This window comes from Epinephelus fuscoguttatus, linkage group LG7 (genome assembly GCF_011397635.1).
Source record: "Epinephelus fuscoguttatus linkage group LG7, E.fuscoguttatus.final_Chr_v1".
Taxonomy (NCBI): domain Eukaryota; kingdom Metazoa; phylum Chordata; class Actinopteri; order Perciformes; family Serranidae; genus Epinephelus; species Epinephelus fuscoguttatus.
This window is the reverse complement of record NC_064758.1, coordinates 34,446,045-34,467,906: the sequence shown is the minus strand read 5'-3', so window position 1 is coordinate 34,467,906 and position 21,862 is coordinate 34,446,045. Positions and strand designations below refer to the sequence as shown.

At 39.7% G+C, this 21,862-nt stretch overlaps 2 protein-coding genes across 2 annotated transcripts; both read right to left on the bottom strand.

Moving 5' to 3' along the window:
- Nucleotides 1-4,078: 4,078 nt before the first annotated feature.
- Nucleotides 4,079-9,119, bottom strand: LOC125891605 (acidic mammalian chitinase-like). The gene is made up of 12 exons (XM_049580985.1): nt 9,095-9,119; nt 8,758-8,784; nt 8,357-8,552; nt 8,169-8,225; nt 7,375-7,540; nt 7,155-7,273; nt 6,940-7,063; nt 6,663-6,845; nt 6,056-6,172; nt 5,832-5,964; nt 5,494-5,594; nt 4,079-4,132 (listed from the first exon to the last, which is right to left on the bottom strand). Exons 1-12 carry the CDS (start codon nt 9,117-9,119, stop codon nt 4,079-4,081), a joined length of 1,302 nt encoding a protein of 433 aa, XP_049436942.1.
- A 462-nt stretch (nt 9,120-9,581) lies between these two features.
- On the bottom strand, nt 9,582-20,151 carry LOC125891604 (acidic mammalian chitinase-like). The gene is made up of 12 exons (XM_049580984.1): nt 20,127-20,151; nt 18,046-18,072; nt 17,665-17,869; nt 16,203-16,259; nt 15,041-15,206; nt 14,817-14,935; nt 14,602-14,725; nt 14,332-14,514; nt 14,064-14,180; nt 13,803-13,935; nt 13,525-13,565; nt 9,582-9,626 (listed from the first exon to the last, which is right to left on the bottom strand). Exons 1-12 carry the CDS (start codon nt 20,149-20,151, stop codon nt 9,582-9,584), a joined length of 1,242 nt encoding a protein of 413 aa, XP_049436941.1.
- Nucleotides 20,152-21,862: the final 1,711 nt, after the last annotated feature.

Here is a 21,862-nt window from a genome sequence, read left to right as displayed (position 1 = left end):
ACTAACTTTCACTGAATGGTGGCAAAAGCAAACAGTACAAGTGACCACAGAATGTTCCCCTGAGTATTTTATCTGTTTACAGATGCTGGTCACCATCATATGATTATTTCTCAGTACCCACACACTAACAGTATCACACTAACCACACAATGAAGGTATGATGAAGTTAAGATCTGATCAGGTCTGATCTAACTACAAATCATGCATATCATTGGCACAACCACAGTAATAATGACATTAGGTACAACAAGCGAAAAGAGAAGGAGTCTACATGGTGTCTGCTGGTTCACTTCACCCCTCCACCTTCCTCCCTAAAATGTATTTAGTGTAGCTAGTTATAGAGATAGAGCAGGTATAGAAATATAAAAAGCAACAAGAAAGAAATCGCAAGTGGGTCATTAAAATCAGAGTAAAAGGGATACTTACAAAGTTACTGATGAAAGAAGCAAATATGGTGTCTCACTTGTAAGTGATGAATGACTGACAGATGTCTGGCTGTGCTGTTTTAAATGAGGTAGACAGCTGACAGGGTGTGACAGTTAACTGGGGTGTGGATAATTACCGCATGTTGCAATGTCCAAAACAATCAGATTCTGATGGAAGGTGGAACAATAGAGCAAAGCAAAGATACCTCATGCCAGGCCCTTTTGACTTTAAACTCAAATTTTATTCACTGAATTAGCATGATATCAACATGTTCACATTTTTGTTTGTTAAGGAGGTTCTTTCTCTCTTTTAGGGGGACTGAGAACCCCACAGTCATCAGTGTTAATGTGCACCAGAGTCCGATTCAGACCACTCAGAAAGTGTTGTTTTTGATGAAACTAATCTAAGAACAAATTTCACATTGTGAGCTTTTAGTGTCTTGTAATTACTTGCTTAAAACTCTGTCAAAGTGACCAGAAAGACAGAAATACTTTTGTGCCAATATAAGACATTAGCACTGCAATAATTCAGTGGTACTTTAAAGGGTCTTTTTTCTGATAATCAGCAGAAGGAGCAGAAATAATATTCATTGTCAGCATTGTTGTAAAACACCAGACCACCAGGACACCCATTAATCTAGCAAGGCTACGTTCATGTTAGCTACATTAAAGTATACAGGGAAAAACAAAAAATAACAAAATCAACATTTTAACACACTATTAATATTAACAAAATGTTTTCTCTGGCATGTATCAGTCAAAAGGTGAATATTCACCTGCTGTTCCTGTCCACTTGCTGAGAGACGTCTTGTGAACAACAATTATGTTTAAACAACGTCATGATATGACGTGTGACATATGTCAAGTTAACTGTTAAAGACAAAACTAACAATACATGTATAGAACAAGGCTACAATTAGTCAAAATGAGCAGCGGCAGCATTCTCATGTATAAGGTGGGTCTAATTACACAGTGGTTAAAAATAAACCAGCAAGAACAAACCTACACAAAAGGTTAGCTTCAGTGACAAAGACAGCAATTAATGCCATAATGAACAGTACAATCATCAAATAAGGCATGTCTTCAAACAATGCTATACACAACCAAGTAAATAGCACACACACCCAACTGGGTTAGAAACACCTATGTCCCACCTTGTTCTTTATTCACAGACAGTACTAAACAATGCTGTGTTGACAAGTGTTGGCTGGAATATGCTTCCCAATATGGACCAGTGCAGCATTCTGTTATATCACTGCTTTCACTGCAGACTGACCAAATACATTGCTTAAACTATGGATGGGCTGACTGGGCACAGGCACAGGGGCTCTCTGGTCTTTACTTGCAACATGTCACTCAAATGAACAAGTACTGACCAGGAAGAGACTCAAAGTGACCACAAAGAGATACAAAATGACTACAAAGAGAAGAAAGACCACCGCAAAGTTCTGCCCGCTCTCACTCCAAAATCATCAAATACCAGTGTTGGGGCAGTGACTTCCGCGTCAGACACACTTACACATTGGCATTATATGTGTGTGGGCACTGTCAGTATGTAACGGTGCCCGACGGCATCAGGGGCAAATGCAGCCACACAACAATGTAAGTTTACAGATTGAAAAGTCAGAGGAGGGTGGGTGGGTGGGAGTGATGATAAATGGTTCCAACAATCATCGACTTTCACCCAGGACGCCGGTGTTTGCTTCCCGTATCAATGTAAAGCCAAACCCTGTTATTTTTTTCTCAACCTAACCACGTGCCTCTGTCCCCTGAACCTAGCTATGTACATTTGTTGTTGAGGGAAGAATTTGTCAATTTGTGGTGTTGTACTGACATGGTACTTTTATTTTGAAATAGGCTGTATGCAGTCTGTACATTTAATCTGAAAACAGAAGTGTATAGACCCTTTAATTGTTAATGTACAGTATGACAAGAGCACCGCACTCTTGGAGTGCCTCTGGGCACTCTGTCTGGGGAGATGGGGCAGCAGTGTGTCGAAAGGAGTGAATGTGTTATTGACTTAACTGCTCGTTAATTCATATAGAAATATAACACTTCATTCCTTTGACCTACAGGGCTCTCATTTTAGCGTCAGACTGAATTTATGAACACATACATAACATACATAATAAACAGACAAGCTGACTGGCAGAATTAACATTACTGGATGTATAATGTGTAGATATTGCACAGTTGATATTGCACATGAGTGATGATTGATTGTAAGTAGTTATCATATGTGTGGTCTACTGGGAGTAGTGTTGGTTGTGTTGTCTGACAGCAGCAGGAAGGGAGGACCTGTAGTATCTCTCCTTCAGACACTGTGGCAGTCTGTCACTGGAGGAGCTGCCCAGTGCATCCAGAGTCAATATGTGTGCAGATCTGAAATATTGTTAGGAGTGTTGCAAATTGTGTGTTATATAATTCTAAGAAGGGCCCCCAGTATGCAGAAATATTTAAATACACCATTTTGAAAAAAGGCAATGGGCAAAGACTGTGGCCACCAAATGGTGTTTGCAACTATAAAGCCCGGCTACAACCAGAGATGGACAGTATTTCAATTAAATGTATTTAAAATATGTAAATAAATACTCTTAAGTATTTTGCTATATGTATTTTCTTGAGCAGAAACAAATATTATGTAATTCGTAACAAAATACTTTAAGAGCTTGTATTTGTGTTTTTAAATACTTAAAATAGGCCTATCTTATTTAACATGTCATTTTAGTCTCACATTAGACAATTTTCCATTTAGAATGTAGAAAAAAAACTACAACAGTTAGACAAATTACATTCTTTGGCTAAATGCAAGTGACTCATGTAACATTAGCTGTCGGGTCCAGCAACATGTTCAGTGTGAACTGTATTTCATTTGTGTTCCCCTGGACTGCAGTGTTACAGAGTACACAAAGGAGGATTTTTTCTTTTTTTTTTTTTTTTTGTACTGGGGGAAGGTAAGGGGTAGCTTTTCTTAGTTTTTCACTGTTTTTTACTGTTATACTCTGCTGTAGTGGTACTGTTTTGTGTCTTTTGCATTTATTCAATCGGTTGCTTGTTAAGTTGGAGATTTATAGATTTACCTATTCTAGTGCACTTATTAAACTTAGCCTTTGATCTTTGAAAGGTAGTAGTTGAAAACAAAATCTGGCAGTTGAAAAAAGCCTTGTTTTTTCCATATTGGCATGCATGTTGGAGCGCATTAGACTATTTAGTGTTTTTTGTTTGTTTTTGTTTTTTTTTACAAGATCTGGTACAAACGGTTTGTTTTTGGTGCAATTATAAAGGAGTCACGTAATAAAATAATAAAGAATAATTTGATGAAATATTCCTATGTTAATCTTAGATTTAGTCTTGTTTTCTCATAGAAGCATTCATCACGCATGATGTATTTACGGAACATTTATTTCACAAGTATATTCATTGTGCCTCATACTAAAATACATATACCATCTAAACAAGTAAAACATAATATGAAAAGTGAAGTAAAGTAAATTCCGCGCTCAGAAAATGAAAGACAAAAAAATGTTCAAGGAAAAACCAAATCAATAAATTAACCCCTAATTTAGCCAGCAGAAACAAAACCACAAACACAGACAGAGACATCTGAGGTCATCAAGCATTTTTATTTAGAAAGTAGAACCAAAGTTAACGGTCTAGATCCTGTTTTGGGTGAAGTCAGAAAAACATGATTTAATGACCTGAGAGATCTGAGCAGAGCAGAAACCATCAAGAGAATTTTAAAATAGATTCTGTATTGCACTCAGAGACAGAGAAGTAATTTAAACACTGGTATATTTGTGTGTATGAATAAGGACTCTGGATGCTGTGTTTGAATGAGCTGGAGCCTTTCCATTGTTTGTTCTGGTAATCGAGTAAAAAGTTCATTACAGTAGTTTAACCTGTTTGAGATGAATGAATGAGACAGTTTCTCAGAAAGAGTTAAATGAATCCGTAACTTTTGATGTTTCCTCAAGTGATATTCAACTAAATATAAACAAGTACACACCCATACAATGTAGTTAGATACATCAGCAGTTACATATGTCACAACCATATATTAAGTAATGCATGTCAGATCAAATGATCAAATCAAACAAACAAACAAACAAACCAAGAACATACTTAGACAAGAAATTGTACATATTGGAGTTTTGGACAATGCCCCCTTTTTGTTGATAAGAGCAAACATTATCACTTATGGACAGTAAAATGATAATTTATAACTCTCTAGTTAACAACATACACCGCAAGATTCTTGAAAAGTCAACCCTGTTGAGCATTTTTGCCTGATGCCAACCCCATGGACACAGTTGAAAAAAAAGGTTGGGTCAGTACGATCAGGAAAGTGCCCAAATTGCTCTCCATTACATGGATCTGTATTAAGTGGAGCTGCTGTTGTGGGAGCTGCTGTTGTGGAAGCTGCTGTTGTGGGAGCGGCTGTTGTTGGAGCTGCTGTTGTTGGAGCAACTGTTGTGGGAGCTGCTGTTGTGGGAGCAGCTGTTGTGGAAGCTGCTGTTGTGGGAGCAGCTGTTGTTGGAGCTGCTGTTGTGGGAGCTGCTGTTGTTGGAGCTGCTGTTGTGGGAGCAGCTGTTGTGGAAGCTGCTGTTGTGGGAGCAGCTGTTGTTGGAGCTGCTGTTGTGGGAGCAGCTGTTGTGGAAGCTGCTGTTGTGGGAGCAGCTGTTGTTGGAGCTGCTGTTGTGGGAGCGGCTGTTGTGGGAGCGGCTGTTGTGGAAGCTGCTGTTGTGGGAGCTGCTGTTGTGGGAGCGGCTGTTGTTGGAGCGACTGTTGTGGAAGCTGCTGTTGTGGGAGCTGCTGTTGTGGGAGCTGCTGTTGTGGGAGCTGCTGTTGTGGGAGCGGCTGTTGTGGGAGCAACTGTTGTGGGAGCTGCTGTTGTGGGAGCGGCTGTTGTTGGAGTGACTGTTGTGGGAGCTGCTGTTGTTGGAGCAACTGTTGTGGGAGCTGCTGTTGTGGGAGCGGCTGTTGTTGGAGCGACTGTTGTGGGAGCTGCTGTTGTGGGAGCGGCTGTTGTGGGAGCGGCTGTTGTTGGAGCAACTGTTGTGGGAGCTGCTGTTGTGGGAGCGGCTGTTGTTGGAGTGGCTGTTGTTGGAGTGGCTGTTGTGGGAGCTTCAGTTGTGGCAGTGTTTGTTGTAGCTGTAAGGTCAGGAAAATCTAAAAGAACAAGAATCAGATATTTTGTGAACTCTTTGACTCTGTTTAATCAACACATCATATTTTCATATCACTGAGCATGACTGCTGAGATTTCTCCATAGAAAGAGCAGATATTTGCACTCTGCATGATAAAATATAATAAAGTCAATAACAGGTGATTACATTAAGGCTGACCTAATTAAATCAAACACACAGGATGTCAGGATAGGATAGAAACATTTTGGATTTTGATTACCTGGACACAGGAGAGTGTGCAGGTGGCTGATGAAAGGGTTGTTGCCCTGTTTACAGAACTGTCCACTAGTGTCATCCAGGTCCAGAGACCAGACAAAAGCTCCTCCAAAGTTGTTAGCCTTTAGGTAACTGGTCTGAGAGGATGATGAACAAAGCACTTTAACTGCTGATGTCATGTTAGGAATTACTGAGCAATACTTTAGTATGAATGAAACAGATGACTACCTTAACTTCAAGGCTGTAGTGGTTGTCAAATCCAACCCACTGATTTCCTGTGGTGGCGTATGGAACGCTCTGATCAGAGATCATCCGGACTTCTACTCTTTCAAGATAAAGGCAAGTCTGAAGACAAGAATCAAATGTCACATTTAGAGTTAATGTTCTTCACAGAGAGGGCGACAAAAAGAAAACATACTGTAAAAGCATAAAGAGGTACACAAAGCTGTAAGATACACAAAGTTGTTTTGAGAACCTGAAGATAAGATGAAAGATGTAAAGCACTAAAATATTAAAAGACCAAAAACCAGATACAATAAAAAGATATCAATATACGACTAATAAATCAACAGCAGGTCAGAATGAAATAGAGCAGTGGCATAAACTGGGTAAAGCAGTCTGATACTAGATGAGGTTCTTGATCTCAGAGACAGTCAGAGTAAAAAGGTGTTTTTGAGCTGTTTCTTAAAGACACTCACAGAATCTGATTAACGAATATGCAGTGGTAGTGTTTTCTATAATTTGTGGACACAGGTGCTAATGGCTGCTTCTGCAACTTTTTTAATCAAGGAGGTTATTTATATGAATTAATTATATTCATAGCTTGCAGTTTTACCTCATAATAGGCCCAGAGTCCTTCTTCACCAGTGAAGAGACCTCCTATACCGGCACCACTGGCTGGTGCTCCAACAACACTGGATGCAGAGGAGAGGTTAAAAACTCGCCCGTATGCTGCTAACCCCATGTTTATCTTTTGTGGCGGTGCTCCGTGGTCCCGCCAGTACCGCATGGCATAGTCCTACAATGAGGAGAAAGAAAAAACAATTGGGATGAGACGACATCTCGAAATGGAAAGGCATTTAGGCAGTTAGAATGTGAATTCCTGTTCTTACAGTGTTAGCGTAGATGTTGTTTCCAGTGTCCTGGGATCCCTGATATAAGGGGCTGTGATGTCCTGTGACACTTTCCCAGGGGCGGTGAAAGTCAAATGTCAGCACATTAATGAAATCCAGGTACCTGATTAAATGCAGAGGAGACCACATTCACCAAAACATGACTGCAGCTAATTATGGGTATAATGTCAAGAATTACATGAAGCAAGTTTTACGTTGCAATCTGTGGGACTTCGTAACTGGCATCGATGATTGCTTTCTCAGCAGAGACACTGGCAGTGACCAGTAATCGGTTATCTGCTGTTCCCTCAGCCATAAAGGCCTCTTTGAGCTCCTGTACAACACAGAAGCAGTTTCTTTTAAATATAAAATGTAATATTTTCATACAGTACAGCATATTTCTGACAGTGTCTGTCCCAGAAGAGAAATTTTGACCTTGCACAGCAGTGTGAATCTATGCTTGTCCTGTGGTCGGCTTCCAGCTCCTCCAGGGTACCGCCAGTCAAGGGTTATCCCATCAAAACCATTTGCTCTCAGTAGTGTGATAGCAGACCTGATAAACTTTGCTCTGTTTTGTTGTGTTGCCACCATTGCACTGAATCTGGTAAACATTTAAACAAAACAGTGTTTTTAAGATGACACACAGCGGAGAGCACCAGGTCATGTAGCAAAGACCAACATACAGCCATCAGTAAATGGTCAGGTTCCCATGTTTAACACATGTGAAACACATTTTGTGAGTGTCAGTTGAGTAATATTTGTTAAAAGTAGGAGTTAATAAAAAGGGAATGTTGTCACCCACAATGAAAAATAATTTAAGTTAAATCTTTCAATAAAACACCAATTCATTTGGAGTTTGCGGGTACTAACAATACTGACCCCTTTATGTGCACATGTTGGTTCCTCATGATGTCATGAAGGTATCAGATATCAACATTCCTGCTTGTTGAACTATGTTTCAGTGTTTGCATTAATATATTGTTGCTAAAAACTGACATTTTGTGTGCTGATGGAATCAGGGAATTAACTTATTTATGTACTTAAATACCATCTCACTCTGCTACCTCATTTATATGAAACCACATACAATGTATGCTGTGCAGAGCACAAAAAACATATGGGCACAACAAGTTTCATGGTCAGAAAATACCAACGTGTTGAAGTGATGATTACACTTGTCTTTGCAATGACACACAAAAAAGACCTCAGTGTTCATGTAAGTAACTCACTTTTGTGTGTTAAAGTTCAGGCCACCAACAGCCAACAGGGTTTTAAGCAGTGGATTTCTGTGGAGCAAAATAGTTCAGTAATGATTGTTTAACAAAACAGGAAATTCAGCATCATTTCCATAATATTTATAGACTAAGGGGACAAAAGTGAAAAGGTCTGAATGCACTGATTTGGCTGAAGCACTGACCTAGTTTTGAGTCCATTGAAGGCCTGATAGCGTAGTATGTCAGTTGCTGTGCTCGGGACCAGCCTGTGTTGTTTGTTAATGTCAGAGAAGGCGTAGATCATGTGGGTACACTTGTTTGGATCAATATTTGAAACCATGAACTTCCCTCTTTTTTCAGACAAGCTGTTGTAGTAACACACCAGCCTGTGGGAAGAGGCTGAGGGAGAGGCTGAGAGAGAGGCTGAGGTAGAGGCTGGGGTAGAGGCTGAGGTAGAGGCTGAGACAGGAAGAAAATCATGATGGTTTTAATTTGTTTCTGGAGACATCATTATTAAAGTCCTTGTTAACCAACAATGAGTTAGTGAGATTATTTATCTGCTGGTAAAACTGTTGATTATTAATAATGTATGTTATAAACTTACCCAAGCTGGCCATCATCAAACAGAGACCTTGAAAGTGACAGACTGGTCAGTATTTAGGTTAAAAATGTAGCTTAAGAGGCCAGGTTGCTTAAATTACAACAGGTGTGTACTGTCTGGATTCTCCACAGTTAGTTACCAGTACATTTTCTAAATGCAATTTTTCATTGGCCAGCACCACAAGCCAAATTCCATTCACTCTCATAAATCTGAGAGACAAAAACATGTGCAAAGCTTAAGAATATCTTAGATACCACTGGAGGAAAGTGAGAAAATGTGTGTTTTTGTGATTTGGGTGAATTGACTCTTTAAGGAAACAAACTTGAGCAGTGTGTCTTACCTGCAGTCAGAGTGAGCCTACACATGTTGTCACTGTGTGGATAAGCAGAGGAAATAGACAAAAAAGGTTTGATATGTGTCTGAAAAAAACACCATGATTTTAAAACAAATCCTCACTCTGTTAATAAACTGTTGCCACAAAAATACAGTTCAAGTCAGAAAACAGCACATCTCTAACTAATTCTCAGTATTAAAAACGAATAAGCAAAATATGGTCTAATAAAATCAGAGTTAAAGGCATACTCACAAAGTCATGATGAAAGAAGCATATACTGTCTCTCTGCTGTGACTGATGACTGGTGGATCTCTGGATGTGCTGCTTTAAATCAGGTGGACAGCTGACAGGTTGGGGCAGTTCACGAGGGTGTGGATAATTACTGCAATGTCAGAATTTCCAAAGCAATTGGATGCTGATTGAAACTGGGTCAGTGGTTAAAAGTCACCTCATGCCAGGCCCTTTTGACTTTACATTCAAATTTTGGTCACTCTTATGGAGTAACTGAGAGGCCTGCAGTCATCAGTATTGATGTGGGCTATAGATTCACACAGAGGAGAAGTTATATGCAATGAAGGTCTCCTACCAGACTCAAACCAGGAGAGTTTCAACTTCAGTATCTGAAATCCCTAGACCACCAGGACGCCCTACGTCTGGGGTATATTTGTAGCCAATAATATCAATAATATAGCAAGTCTAGAATTATGTTAGCTCCATCAACTATGCAGCAGAAAACAAAAAAAACAAAACATTTTAACATCAGTAACAGTTATTTCTCTGGCATGAACAGTCAAAAGCCGAATTTTCACCTGTAGTTCCCGGACATTGATTAAAACAACATAATTACAGTAATTATTGAATATAAAGAAACAAAACATGCACATAACAAAGCTATAATTTGTGGAAATGACCAACAGGAGCATTGTGGTGCAAGGTGTGTCTAAAAACAAAGTGGTTATGAATAAATCTAATGACTAGCACAATCATCAAATAAGTCACGTACTGAAACAGTTTTATTGAAAAAATAACAACCAAACAGACGACCAGGATACACATCCGGGCAGTGGGGCACGCACACCATGACTCACATGCACTAGCATGCACATGCTGGTGGACCGTCTACCACAACCACAAACAGAGAAGCTCAGATTACAAAGCACACATTTCATTCTCCGCTCAGGACACCATTACCTCACTATATCTGTACATAGCCAACAGTTGTTTGCTATAATGATGCTCTGAACGTCCTGTACAACTCCTTTAGAAAGTCGCTTGGATGCTATACTCCATCGTATATACTTCATCAAAACAGGACCTTTTTTTCTGTCTCATATTTAAGCGTTCTTTTGAACAAATTAATAATTGTGCCAGTGGCTGAGAACAAGTCCTCTAAGAGCATCTGTAATTTTATTCCTGTGGTCCTGACTTCACTGATAATGATTCAAATAGCTTATCAAGAGGGAGTTTATTTGGTCTGTGGAGGACTCACTGGGTCCCCTGCCATTTGCATAGAGGAACAAAACAGGAGCTGATGTTGCCGTTCAAACTCTTGTTTACTTGATTTTGAAACAGCTTAAAGGCCTGGTGCACAAACTGAATGTCACCAAACCTAAAGATGTGTGTGTACATTTTAGAAGAAAGTCTTACACACCCATTCAGACAGTCATTGGGGTCAGATCGTTGAACATGGGTGATTCCTAAACAAGTCCAAATTTTTCAATACATGCGATGCTTCCCTTCACGCATTCATGGAAGGCAGCTTGTATTTCTGTTTTTTGAAAAACTGAAATATATTATTTAATATGTCATTTTATTCTCACATAAGACACATTTATCCACATTTTAAAACTAGAAAAAAACACTGTACAACAGTTAGACTAATTATATTCTTTGACTAAATGCCATGAATCATGTGACAAATCCTTTCGGGTCCAGCAACGTGTTCATTGTTAACTTACGTATTTCATTTGCGTCTCCCTGGACTGCAGTGTTAGAGAGTACACAAAGGAGAATACTTTTTCTTTCAGGTTGGTTGTTGTGTCTGCTGTAATGGTACTCTTTTGTCTCTTTTGCACTTGTTCAATTGGTTGCTTGTAAAGTTGGAGATCTTAGAGATGTACATACTCCACTGCACTTATATTAATTGCTCTTGAAAAAGGCATCTGCTGAATGTCAAGTCTTATCGTCCTCTAAAAGAACTGTAGTGCATCACAGTGGCCTAACTGTTCAGTTCCTCTAGTCGCATTGCTGTTGGCTGCTCATTCAGTTATTTAGCAGTTGCTTGACTGACAGAAACAATCCAACATGCATCCCTAAAGTCACAATAACTCCTACTGAATGAGTCTTGCTCAAGATGTTACTACTATGTTAGGGACTGTTCTTTATTTATAACAGGAATGGGGTGGTTGGGGTGTGACCTATTTTTTTTAATTTATTTTTTTTATCGTGACCCTCACCAAAGTTACAAATATTTTTCCTTGAGCCTCCCTGAGTGACTGGGGGGAAACACATGATCCTCCCTCCTCCATATATTACCATATTTTTCTCTAATTGCAATGCAATCAAATTTGAAAATCTAACAATAAAATTTATTCTTACAGTTTCTGGCCATGATAAATGGTGTAACTTTGGCAACTTTCGAAGTCAAGATGCTTTTCCAACCCATTGGCAGATTTTGGGGTTCAGGGAGTATTTTAAATAAACAAAGTACAACCATTTAAAGTTCTATGTCCTTCCTGTAAGCCAAAATAATTCAAAATACATCCCTCCCCAGTGCTTAAAAAAATCTATCTATTTATCTATCTATCTATCTATCTATCTATCTATCTATCTATCTATCTATCTATCTATCTATCTATCTATCTATCTACCTACCAAACATTTCCAAGTATTTTCATTGTGCTTCATACTGAAATGCATATACAGTACCATCGAAACATGTAAAGCAGAAAATGAAAATACAAGTAAATTCAGTGCTCACAAAATGAAAGACAAAAATTATATAAGGGAAAACCAAAGCAATTAATTAACCCCTAATTTTGCCAAAACAGAAGCAAAACCACAAACACAGACATCTGAAGTCATCAAGCCTTTTTATTTAGAAAGCAGAACCAAAGTAATTTAAAGTGTCTCATCAAAACTGGATCCTGTTCTCAGTAAAGTCAGAAAAACATGATATTAGTGGTTCTCGTGTGAGCACAGTAGAAACCATTAAGAGCCTGATGGATTTATAAATAGAATTTTAAAATATTCTGTATTGCACTCAGAGACAGAGAAGTGATTTAAACACTGGTATCTTTGTGTGTATGAATAAGGACTCTGGCTGCTGTGATTTAAATGAGCTGGAGCCTTTCCATTGATTCTTCTGGTAATCGAGTAAAAAGTTCATTAACCTGTTTGAGATGAATGAATGAGACAGTTTCTCAGAAAGAATTAATTGAATCCATAACTTTTGATGTTTCCTCAAGTGATATTCAACTAAATATAAATAAGAACACACCCATACAATGTAGTTAGATACACCAACAGTTAGGTATGTCACAACCATATATTAAGTAATGCATGTCAGATCAAATGATGCACAAACAAACACACAAACAAACAAACAAACAAACCAAGAACATGCTTAGACAAGAAATTGTACATATTAGAGCTTTGGAAAATGCCCCCCTTTACTTAATAAGAATAAACATTGACACTTATGCACATTAAAATGATAATTTGCAACTCTCTAGTTAACAACATACGCCGCAAGATTCTTGAAAAGTCAACCCTGTTGAGCATTTTTGCCTGATGCCAACCCCAAAGACACAGTTGAAAAAAAAGGTTGGGTCAGTACTGTCAGGAAAGTGCCCAAATTGCTCTCCATTACATGGATCTGTATTAAGTGGAGCTGCAGTTGTTGGAGCTGCAGTTGTGGGAGCTGCTGTTGTGGGAGCTGCAGTTGTGGGAGCTGCAGTTGTGGGAGCTGCTGTTGTGGGAGCTGCAGTTGTGGGAGCTGCTGTTGTGGGAGCTGCTGTTGTTGGAGCTGCAGTTGTGGGAGCTGCTGTTGTGGGAGCTGCTGTTGTTGGAGCTGCAGTTGTGGGAGCTGCTGTTGTGGGAGCTGCTGTTGTTGGAGCTGCTGTTGTGGGAGCTGCTGTTGTGGGAGCTGCTGTTGTGGGAGCTGCAGTTGTGGGAGCTGCTGTTGTGGGAGCTGCAGTTGTGGGAGCTGCTGTTGTGGGAGCTGCAGTTGTGGGAGCTGCAGTTGTTGGAGCTGCAGTTGTGGGAGCTGCTGTTGTGGGAGCTGCTGTTGTGGGAGCGGCTGTTGTGGGAGCGGCTGTTGTGGGAGCGGCTGTTGTGGGTGCTGCTGTTGTGGGTGCTGCTGTTGTGGGAGTGGCTGTTGTTGGAGCGGCTGTTGTGGGAGTTGCTGTTGTGGGAGCTGCTGTTGTGGGAGCTGCTGTTGTGGGAGTGTTTGTTGTAGCTGTAAGGTCAGGAAAACCTAAAAGAACGAGAATCAGATATTTTGTGAACTCTTTGACTCTGTTTAATCAACACATCATATTTTCATATCACTGAGCATGACTGCTGAGATTTCTTCATAGAAAGAGCAGATATTTGCACTCTGCATGATAAAATGTAATAAAGTCAATAACAGGTGATTACATTAAGGCTGACCTAATTAAATCAAACACACAAGATGTCAGGATAGGATAGAAACATTTTGGATTTTGATTACCTGGACACAGGAGAGTGTGCAGGTGGCTGATGAAAGGGTTGTTGCCCTGTTTACAGAACTGTCCACTAGTGTCATCCAGGTCCAGAGACCAGACAAAAGCTCCTCCAAAGTTGTTAGCCTTTAGGTAACTGGTCTGAGAGGACAAGGAAAAAAGCCCTGACGTACGTTTGGCAAAACATCGATTTAACCAGACTGTTCAACCATTCACTGTCATTTGTATTGGATTTACTGGGCAATACTTTGAATTAAACTGATGATTACCTTTGTATCAAGGCTGTCTTTGTCATCAAATCCAACCCACTGATTTCCTGTGGTGGCATATGGAACGCCCTGATCAGAGATCTGCTGAATATCATCATATTCAACATAAAGACAAATCTGAAAAAAGGTCAAATCACCCATTTAGATGAAACATGCTAACATATACAGAAATGTGTCAAACCAAATGCAGTAAAAGCAGCACAGCCTGTGATCAGGTTATTTTTGGAAATAAATTCCTGTAATGGAAATTCATAGCTTGCAGTTTTACCTCATAAGAGGCCCAGAGTCCTTCTTCACCAGTGAAGAGACCTCCTATACCGGCACCACTGGCTGGTGCTCCAACATTACTGGATGCAGAGGAGAGGTTAAAAACTCGCCCGTATGCTGCTAACCCCATGTTTATCTTTTCTGGTGGTGCTCCCTGGTCCCGCCAGTACCGCATGGCATAGTCCTGCAATGTGGAGAAAAATGAACAGTTAGAGTGAGCGGTCATCTCCAAAGGCTTTTAGGCTTTTACAATATGAATCCCTGTACTTACAGTGTTAGAGTAGATGTTGTTTCCAGTGTCCTGGGATCCCTGATATAAGGGGCTGTGATGTCCTGTGACACTTTCCCAGGGGCCGTGAAAGTCAAATGTCAGCACATTAATGAAATCCAGGTGCCTGAATAAATGCAGAGGAGACCACATTCACCAAAACATGACTGCAGCTAATCAAGGGTATAATGTCAAGAATTACATCAAGGAAGTTTTACGTTGCAATCTGTGGGACTTCATAACTGGCATCGATGATTGCTTTCTCAGCAGAGACACTAGCAGTGACCAGTAATCGGTTATCTGCAGTTCTCTCAGCCATAAAGGCCTCTTTGAGCTCCTGTACAACACAGAAGCACAGTTCAGTCTCACAAATGTTTTCATTAATGGGATATACAGTACAGCATATTTCTGACAGTGTCTGTCCCAGAAGAGAAATTTTGACCTTGCACAGCAGTGTGAATCTATGCTTGTCCTGTGGTTGGCTTCCAGCTCCTCCAGGGTACCGCCAGTCAAGGGTTATCCCATCAAAACCATTTGCTCTCAGTAGTGTGATAGCAGACCTGATAAACGTTGCTCTGTTTTGTTGTGTTGCCACCATTGCACTGAATCTGGTAAACATTCAAACAAAACAGTGTTCTTAAGACGACACTCCACAAACTGCATGTAAGGACTATCTATTTTCAGGTGATCATAAACCGAAGTCAACAAGTCGCCATAAATATTAGACACCATTTCTGCCAGTAGATGCTCCTAAATCGTACACACTGGACCTTTAATATTGTCAGATGTTGTTTGCATGTTCTAATGGAATCTTGAAACAAACTTATTTCAGTCAGGACCACTTTGTCAAAAACAATCTTTATTTACTTGCACAAGTTATATTACATTTGGCGGTATGGTTCTGTTCTGGGACCCCCTGCTTTTCCACGCGCTTGCGTAGAAAGCCTGAGGCAGGAAGAGCACACCTTCCTGCCCTTCATGAGCCATCATGAACGGCTGGAGCAGGGGGCGCAGCAGCAAAGAAACCCCAGACAGAGCAGAGCAAGCAACTGAATACAATAAAGTTCGGACCCGCATAGCAGGAGGATCTGGGACCCCCTGCTCTTCCACGCGCTTGCGTGGAAAGCCTGAGGCAGGAAGAGCACACCTTCCTGCCCTTCATGAGCCATCATGAACGGCTATAGCAGGGAGCGCAGCAGTGAAACAAACCCAGATAGAGCAGAGAAAAGAGCATGACAGGAGGAGCTGGGGTGGAGGTGGGTTGCGATTACCGGCAGAGGAAGCAGCAAAAGGGGGCCAGGCTAGAGCTGTTTAAATAGCGCGCTCTGAATGCAATTTTCCAATAGGAGCAAAGGGGCAGTCAGCTGAGCCATCAGCTGATTGAGGATTGCTTGCTTGTCGTTAATGGCTAATTTAGAGGTTGACGTCGTGGCCTGCCAGAACTAACGCTACGCTTGATTTATGTAATCAAATACCAGCATCTCATCTTGTGCTACCTCATTTGTGTGAAACTGTGCATGTTGTGCAAGGCACACACAAAAATTACTACTACTTGACTTCGCACTGATGCAAAAATGAGGCTTGTGTTTTTGCAAGTAACTTACCTCTGTGTGTTCAAGTTTGAGCCACCAACCGCCAACATAGTTTTAAGCAGTGGATTTCTGTGAGAATATAGAAATTCAGTAATGATTTTCGACAAAACACTAAATTCAACATCATTAGCAAACTTTTTACAGTGCATTCAGAAAGTATTCAGACCCCTTTGTTTTTTCACATTTTGTAATGTTGCAACCTCATGCTAAAATCATGTGCTCTGTGTGCCTGAAACCCCAGGCATGCTTCCTGTAGTGATTTTACACACAAAAACTGTCTAGGAAGGGGGGCCTTTAAATGCCTGGAATAAAAAGTTAGTTTTTTTTTACTTAATGTTTTCTGTATAATTAGTGCCATAAATAAATTAAAATCAGCAGAATACATCGGTTGAAAGACAGAACTTTGTATAAACGAAATATTGGAAGCACTCTGAGGCTCCTCTCTCCTCTTGAATGGTTTAGCTCACCCTTGCACTAGGATTTGTCTCTAAATGTAGCTCAGAACTTGGTGCTACCCCCCTGGATATATGGACAGTAGGAGACAGTACTGAAAACTGTTGGCACTGCTGCAATTATTGAATGTTGTTTGATCTCATCTTGGGTTTCTTCAACTGATGATGATATTTCATCAGTTGAAGAAAGAGTCTGGTTAATGTGGTTGAGGTGAAAATGACTCAGTATATACACATTTATTATCAAGAAACTACGCAGCTGACTGCAAGGTTCAGCAGTCTGTCCCGACCCTCTCCTCTGCACTGGGTGGGAATGTGATGGTAAGACAGCGCTAATGAAATATTGAGCTGTATTTGATTTGAGATTTGAGTTTACTTATATTTTTTTTAATCAACAGGTGCTTAGGAAAAGTTACAGCTCACTAGTACAAGCAGAAATAACACTGCTGCATTTGAATATTAATAAAGGGGTTCTGTTAAAAAAAAAAAAAAAAAACGTGATATGAGGTGAATATAAATCTGTGAGAGACATCATCATACCTGTAATAACTCACCTCACATTTGATTTCTACAATCGGGCTTCAACTCACCACCTCACATCTGTGTCAGCAATTTCCCATTTCCAAAATGTGTACATGCAAGGGTCAGAAATTTACACACATTTCTGCATCAAGTTTTTTTGTGTGTGTGTATGCAGTCGTTATAAATGAAAACCCAGGTGTTGTAAAGCTTGTTGTGTAATACGTTCGTAAGATTCGAGTCTGTAATTGCTGCCAAAGTTATTTCAACTAAGTACTGATTGGTGTGTCTGAATGCTTATGTGGATGTGATATATCAATTTTTTGTCTTTTTGTAAATTTGCTAAAGTTTCTAAAATCCTATTTTCACTTCTTCATTATGTGAGATTAAGTGTAGATTGATTTGAAGAATGTATATTAAGATTTTAGCATCAGGCTGCAACATTAGAAAATGGGGACAAAAGTGAAGGGGTATGAATGCGCTGTTTTGGCTCAATCACTGACCTGTTTTTGAGTCCATTAAAGGTCTGATAACGCTGTATGTCGGTTGCTCTGCTTGGGACCAGCATGTGTCGGTTGTTGATGTCAGAAAAGGCGTAGATCAGATGGGTGCACTTGTTTGGATCAATATCTGAAACAGTAAACCTCCCATCCTCCAGTCTATTTTCAGCCAAGCTGTTAAAGTAACACACCAGCCTGAGGGAAGAGGCTGAGGAAAAGGCTGGGACATGGAGGAAAATCTTGATGGGTATTAATTAGTTTTTGAAGACATCAGTCATAACAAGATTCTTGTTTACCAATAATTTTTGACTTAGGGACATTATTTATCTACTATAAGACTGTTGATTATGTTGATTTTTATAATGCATGATGTTACACACTTACCCAAGCTGGCAAGGATCAAACAGAGACCTTCAAAGTGACAGTATTTGTTATCAGTATTTGGTCAAAAATAAAACATTAACAGGTCAGTTCACCAAAATTACAAAATATAACTTTTGTAGAAGTTTGGCGGTGTGGTGGTGGAGTGGTTAGCACTGTTGTCTCCCAGGAAAAGGGTTTCAGGTTTGAACTTGCTGGTCGGCTTGTGTCTTTGTATGTAGAGATTGCATGTTCTCTCCGTGTAAAAATGGGTTCTCAGGCTTCATCCCACAGTCCAAAGATATGCAAGTTAGGTTAACTGGTGACTTAAAATTTCCCGTAGGTGTCTGACACTATGTGTCAGCCCTGTGATGGTTTGGCAACCTATCAAGGGTGTACCCCACCTCTCCCTCAGTGTCTGCTGGGATAAGCTATAGCCCCCTCTCCTGCCCCCCCAATAAATAAACTAGAAAAGTGCACCTAGTATGTTGCAGTCGGCTGGGCATTTCAGAATCATCACAGAAACTAATGAAAATACACACTTCTTTTTTTTTTTGACAGAGCCATGGCGCATGGCACTGAGCCATCATGTTCTCATTGCAACTCATCAAATACTGGCACTCTGTCAGTAGACCTACACATCAAAATATGATGCATTAGGTACCCTCCTGCATCAGCTTTGGAAGTTTACGGACGGCATGTCAATTTCCGCTCATTACAAGCATTGTCTTTTCAAAATACTCTTTCAGTTCCATGTACACTTTCACTCATTACATGCAGACAGTCTTTTCTAAATAAACTAACAACACAAGTAAAACACTTAGTTTTTAGGTCTACTCCCTTGGACCCTGGGCAACTAAACTTTGTGGTTCAGTTTAAGCAACAAAAGCAAGTGGTTAGGTGTAGAAAAAAACATCATGGTTTGGCTTAAAATAAGTACAGTTATTACTAACATAATGCCAAGTCACATGACATATGTTATGGGCCATACGCCACTAGTGGTGAATGAAATTATGCCTTTGTTTGACACAGAAACGAGCAGGCCCCTGGGTGAAAGTCCAATGTTTGTTTGACCCTTCTCTTTTATACACTACGATAGTTGCCCAATGTGTCAGGAACTGCCGCCACTTGGTGTGTATCATACCGCCATGAAGGGTGCCTCTGTGCGTTGTTTGATGCCAAGATCCACTGACAAAGTGTACTATTTGACAAGTTGAGAGTGAGATCAGGCTGACAGAGCCAATCAGTGTCTCCTGCTGACAAGCGGGCACATATGGGGAATATAGATACTAGATTATTATGAGGATTAATGTATATTTAATGACTAAAACACAGCCATAATTTTGTGACTATTGTGTTCATAACTGGACTTTTGACAGTATTAATTTTGTCTGTAGGCTACAGCACAACAACGTAGGCAATAACAACAATAAACACAACTAAAACAGACAACAAAAGAAACCATTTAACTTCATAGCCTACTCACTCAGTTATGGTAGAAGCACAAATATCAAGGAGAAATGATTTAATCAACAATGTCTGTGATTCTACAAAATCGGACAGGCAAAACTTCTGAAACACTGCCAGTGTGGTATGCAACAGACAGAACAAAACAAGGTTGCAGTCACGCACAGCGGAGAGCTGCACCTACAGTCAAGGTGGCAGGTAAGATAACAAAAAATGGGGATTTATTAATCTCGCATCATGCCCAACATCAGTAGATCATTATATTGTGGAATTAATCTGCAGATTCTGTGAATCAAAATCAAAAAGGATCAAAAAAGGACCAAAATGTTCTACGAATGTCAGCTCTGGGGCCAAGATGAAGGCGAAAATGTGTCCTGCAACAGATGGCAAGTGTTGTTGTTTTAAGCCAAGACCACATGAAGAAAACTTGCTGCCCCTTCCTGCCAGTTAAGAGGAGTAAGGAGTCAGCAGCTATAATGGTATAAAAAGTCAGTAAAACAGGTTTTTAAAAATCACCGCTACCACAAGAAATCCCTCAGCATACAGTCATAAATGTGCACACAAAATATGAGGCTGATTGGTCCAGCAGTTTGCAGGATTAGCTGCAGACAAACATTTAGTTTTCCAGCGTTCCTTACCTGCAGTTAGAGTCAGCTTGCACATGTTGTCACTATAGATAAGCAGAAATAGAAACATTTGATGAAACATTTGTGTTTTTTGCATTTAGGCAGCCATTAAACAGTCAAGTTGCGACTGTCACAAATGATTTGTGTTGTGGAAAAAATGTTGGATAGCAGGATGGTTATTGCTCAGCTCAGTTTTAATATCTGCTTCAGTTTGAAAGCATGTTGATAATACTGGCAGGAAAAATCAACTATTCCATCACATAGTCAAACCCAAGCAACTGCATCAGTAATATTTGTGCCCTCTTTTTATTGGTCACACAATACATTCACTTACCTTTGTCAGGGTGGTGGTAAAGTGATATCAATGATCAAACAGCATCTGGAATCATTGAAGTACAGATCAGATTGTTTTATTACAAGACACAAAATCAAAACAAATTGATGTAACTAAAAAACAGAAATTAAGGGATCAGAATGAAGAGAAAAATGTGCCAAAACAAATGTCACAAGTTCAGGAGGGAAAAGGACAGAGTGCTCAGCAGCCATTCGCAGAACCAGTCTTCAGTCTTGTTTACAGCCCTGCAATGTCAGTAAAGCTCCTTCTTGGATATCGGACTGCTTGTTTTTATCCCATAGTATCATTCGATCAGTAAATTGCCTGTGTAATGTGACAACACAGCTTCAAGACTGAGGTTGCTCACTATCTGTAGATAATTGGTTCAACATATAATTAAAACTCTATTAGATACAACAAATTTAAGAAAATAAAAGGTCTGCACAGTAACCACTGGTTCACACTCTGTCCCTAAAATCCATACACTGCAACAACAAATAAAATCTTTTTTTTTTTTTTTTTTAAAGAAAATAGAGTAAAAGAGACACTTACAGAGATAATACCAGAAGAAGCTTATATTGTCTCTCTGCTGTGACTGATGAATGACAGAATGTCTGACTGATGTGTTATTAAATTGTTATTAAACAGCTGACAGGGTGTGGCAGTTAACTCTTCTACCTCCGATAAGGAGGTCATGTTTTTGGTTCTGTTTGCTATTTGCTTTTTTTGTTCATTTGTCTTTCTGTCTGTCGTCAGGATTACAGAACAACTACTTGCCTGATTTTCATGAAACTTGGTGGAAAGGTGGGTGAGGGCAGAACCCATTATGTTTTGGAGTGGATCTGAATCACAGGGCAGTTACACAACTAATTTTTCACTTCATGCCAGGCCCTTTTGACTCTGACTTTAAATTTAGGTCACTGAAATAGCATTAAACCACTAATCAAATCACTGTGTGTTAAGGAGAATATTTTCCTCTTACAGGGGTGAGACAGAGAGCCCTGCATTCATTAATTTATTCATTAATTTATTCAATGAACTTGAAAATTGTATTTGAAAAAGTTACTAAAAAGTGATGGGAGACAAAGTGGCAACTACATATAATTATATGCAAACCCACAAATCTTCAACCTTAAGTAATCTGTTTGCAGTACATGAGGCTTATTGGGAGGGGTATGTATTGGACCAAACATAATCATCATAAATCAAACAGGGATAAATCATGAAATAAAATAGGTGATAAAAAAAGTCACTGATTAAACATGATTTGTTCATAGTCCCTGATGATGACAATTTTGTTGTGAACAAAACCAATATGTTTTTTGAAACATAGCAACAAACTAATTGGGAAAAGGAGATTTACAAACTAAGAAAAATCATTAATATGAGTAGGAGATAATTAGGGTCCTAATAT

Coding starts and splice junctions, on each gene's coding strand:
- LOC125891605 (XM_049580985.1), bottom strand. CDS start 9,119: ATGTGTAGGCTCACTCTGACTGCAG. Junction 7,274..7,374: donor GATTCACACTGCTGTGCAAG/GTCAAAATTTCT, acceptor TGTGTTGTACAG/GAGCTCAAAGAGGCCTTTAT. Junction 5,965..6,055: donor ACTACAGCCTTGAAGTTAAG/GTAGTCATCTGT, acceptor TCATCCTCTCAG/ACCAGTTACCTAAAGGCTAA.
- LOC125891604 (XM_049580984.1), bottom strand. CDS start 20,151: ATGTGCAAGCTGACTCTAACTGCAG. Junction 16,260..17,664: donor TTTAATGGACTCAAAAACAG/GTCAGTGATTGA, acceptor ATATTCTCACAG/AAATCCACTGCTTAAAACTA. Junction 14,181..14,331: donor GACTCTGGGCCTCTTATGAG/GTAAAACTGCAA, acceptor ACCTTTTTTCAG/ATTTGTCTTTATGTTGAATA.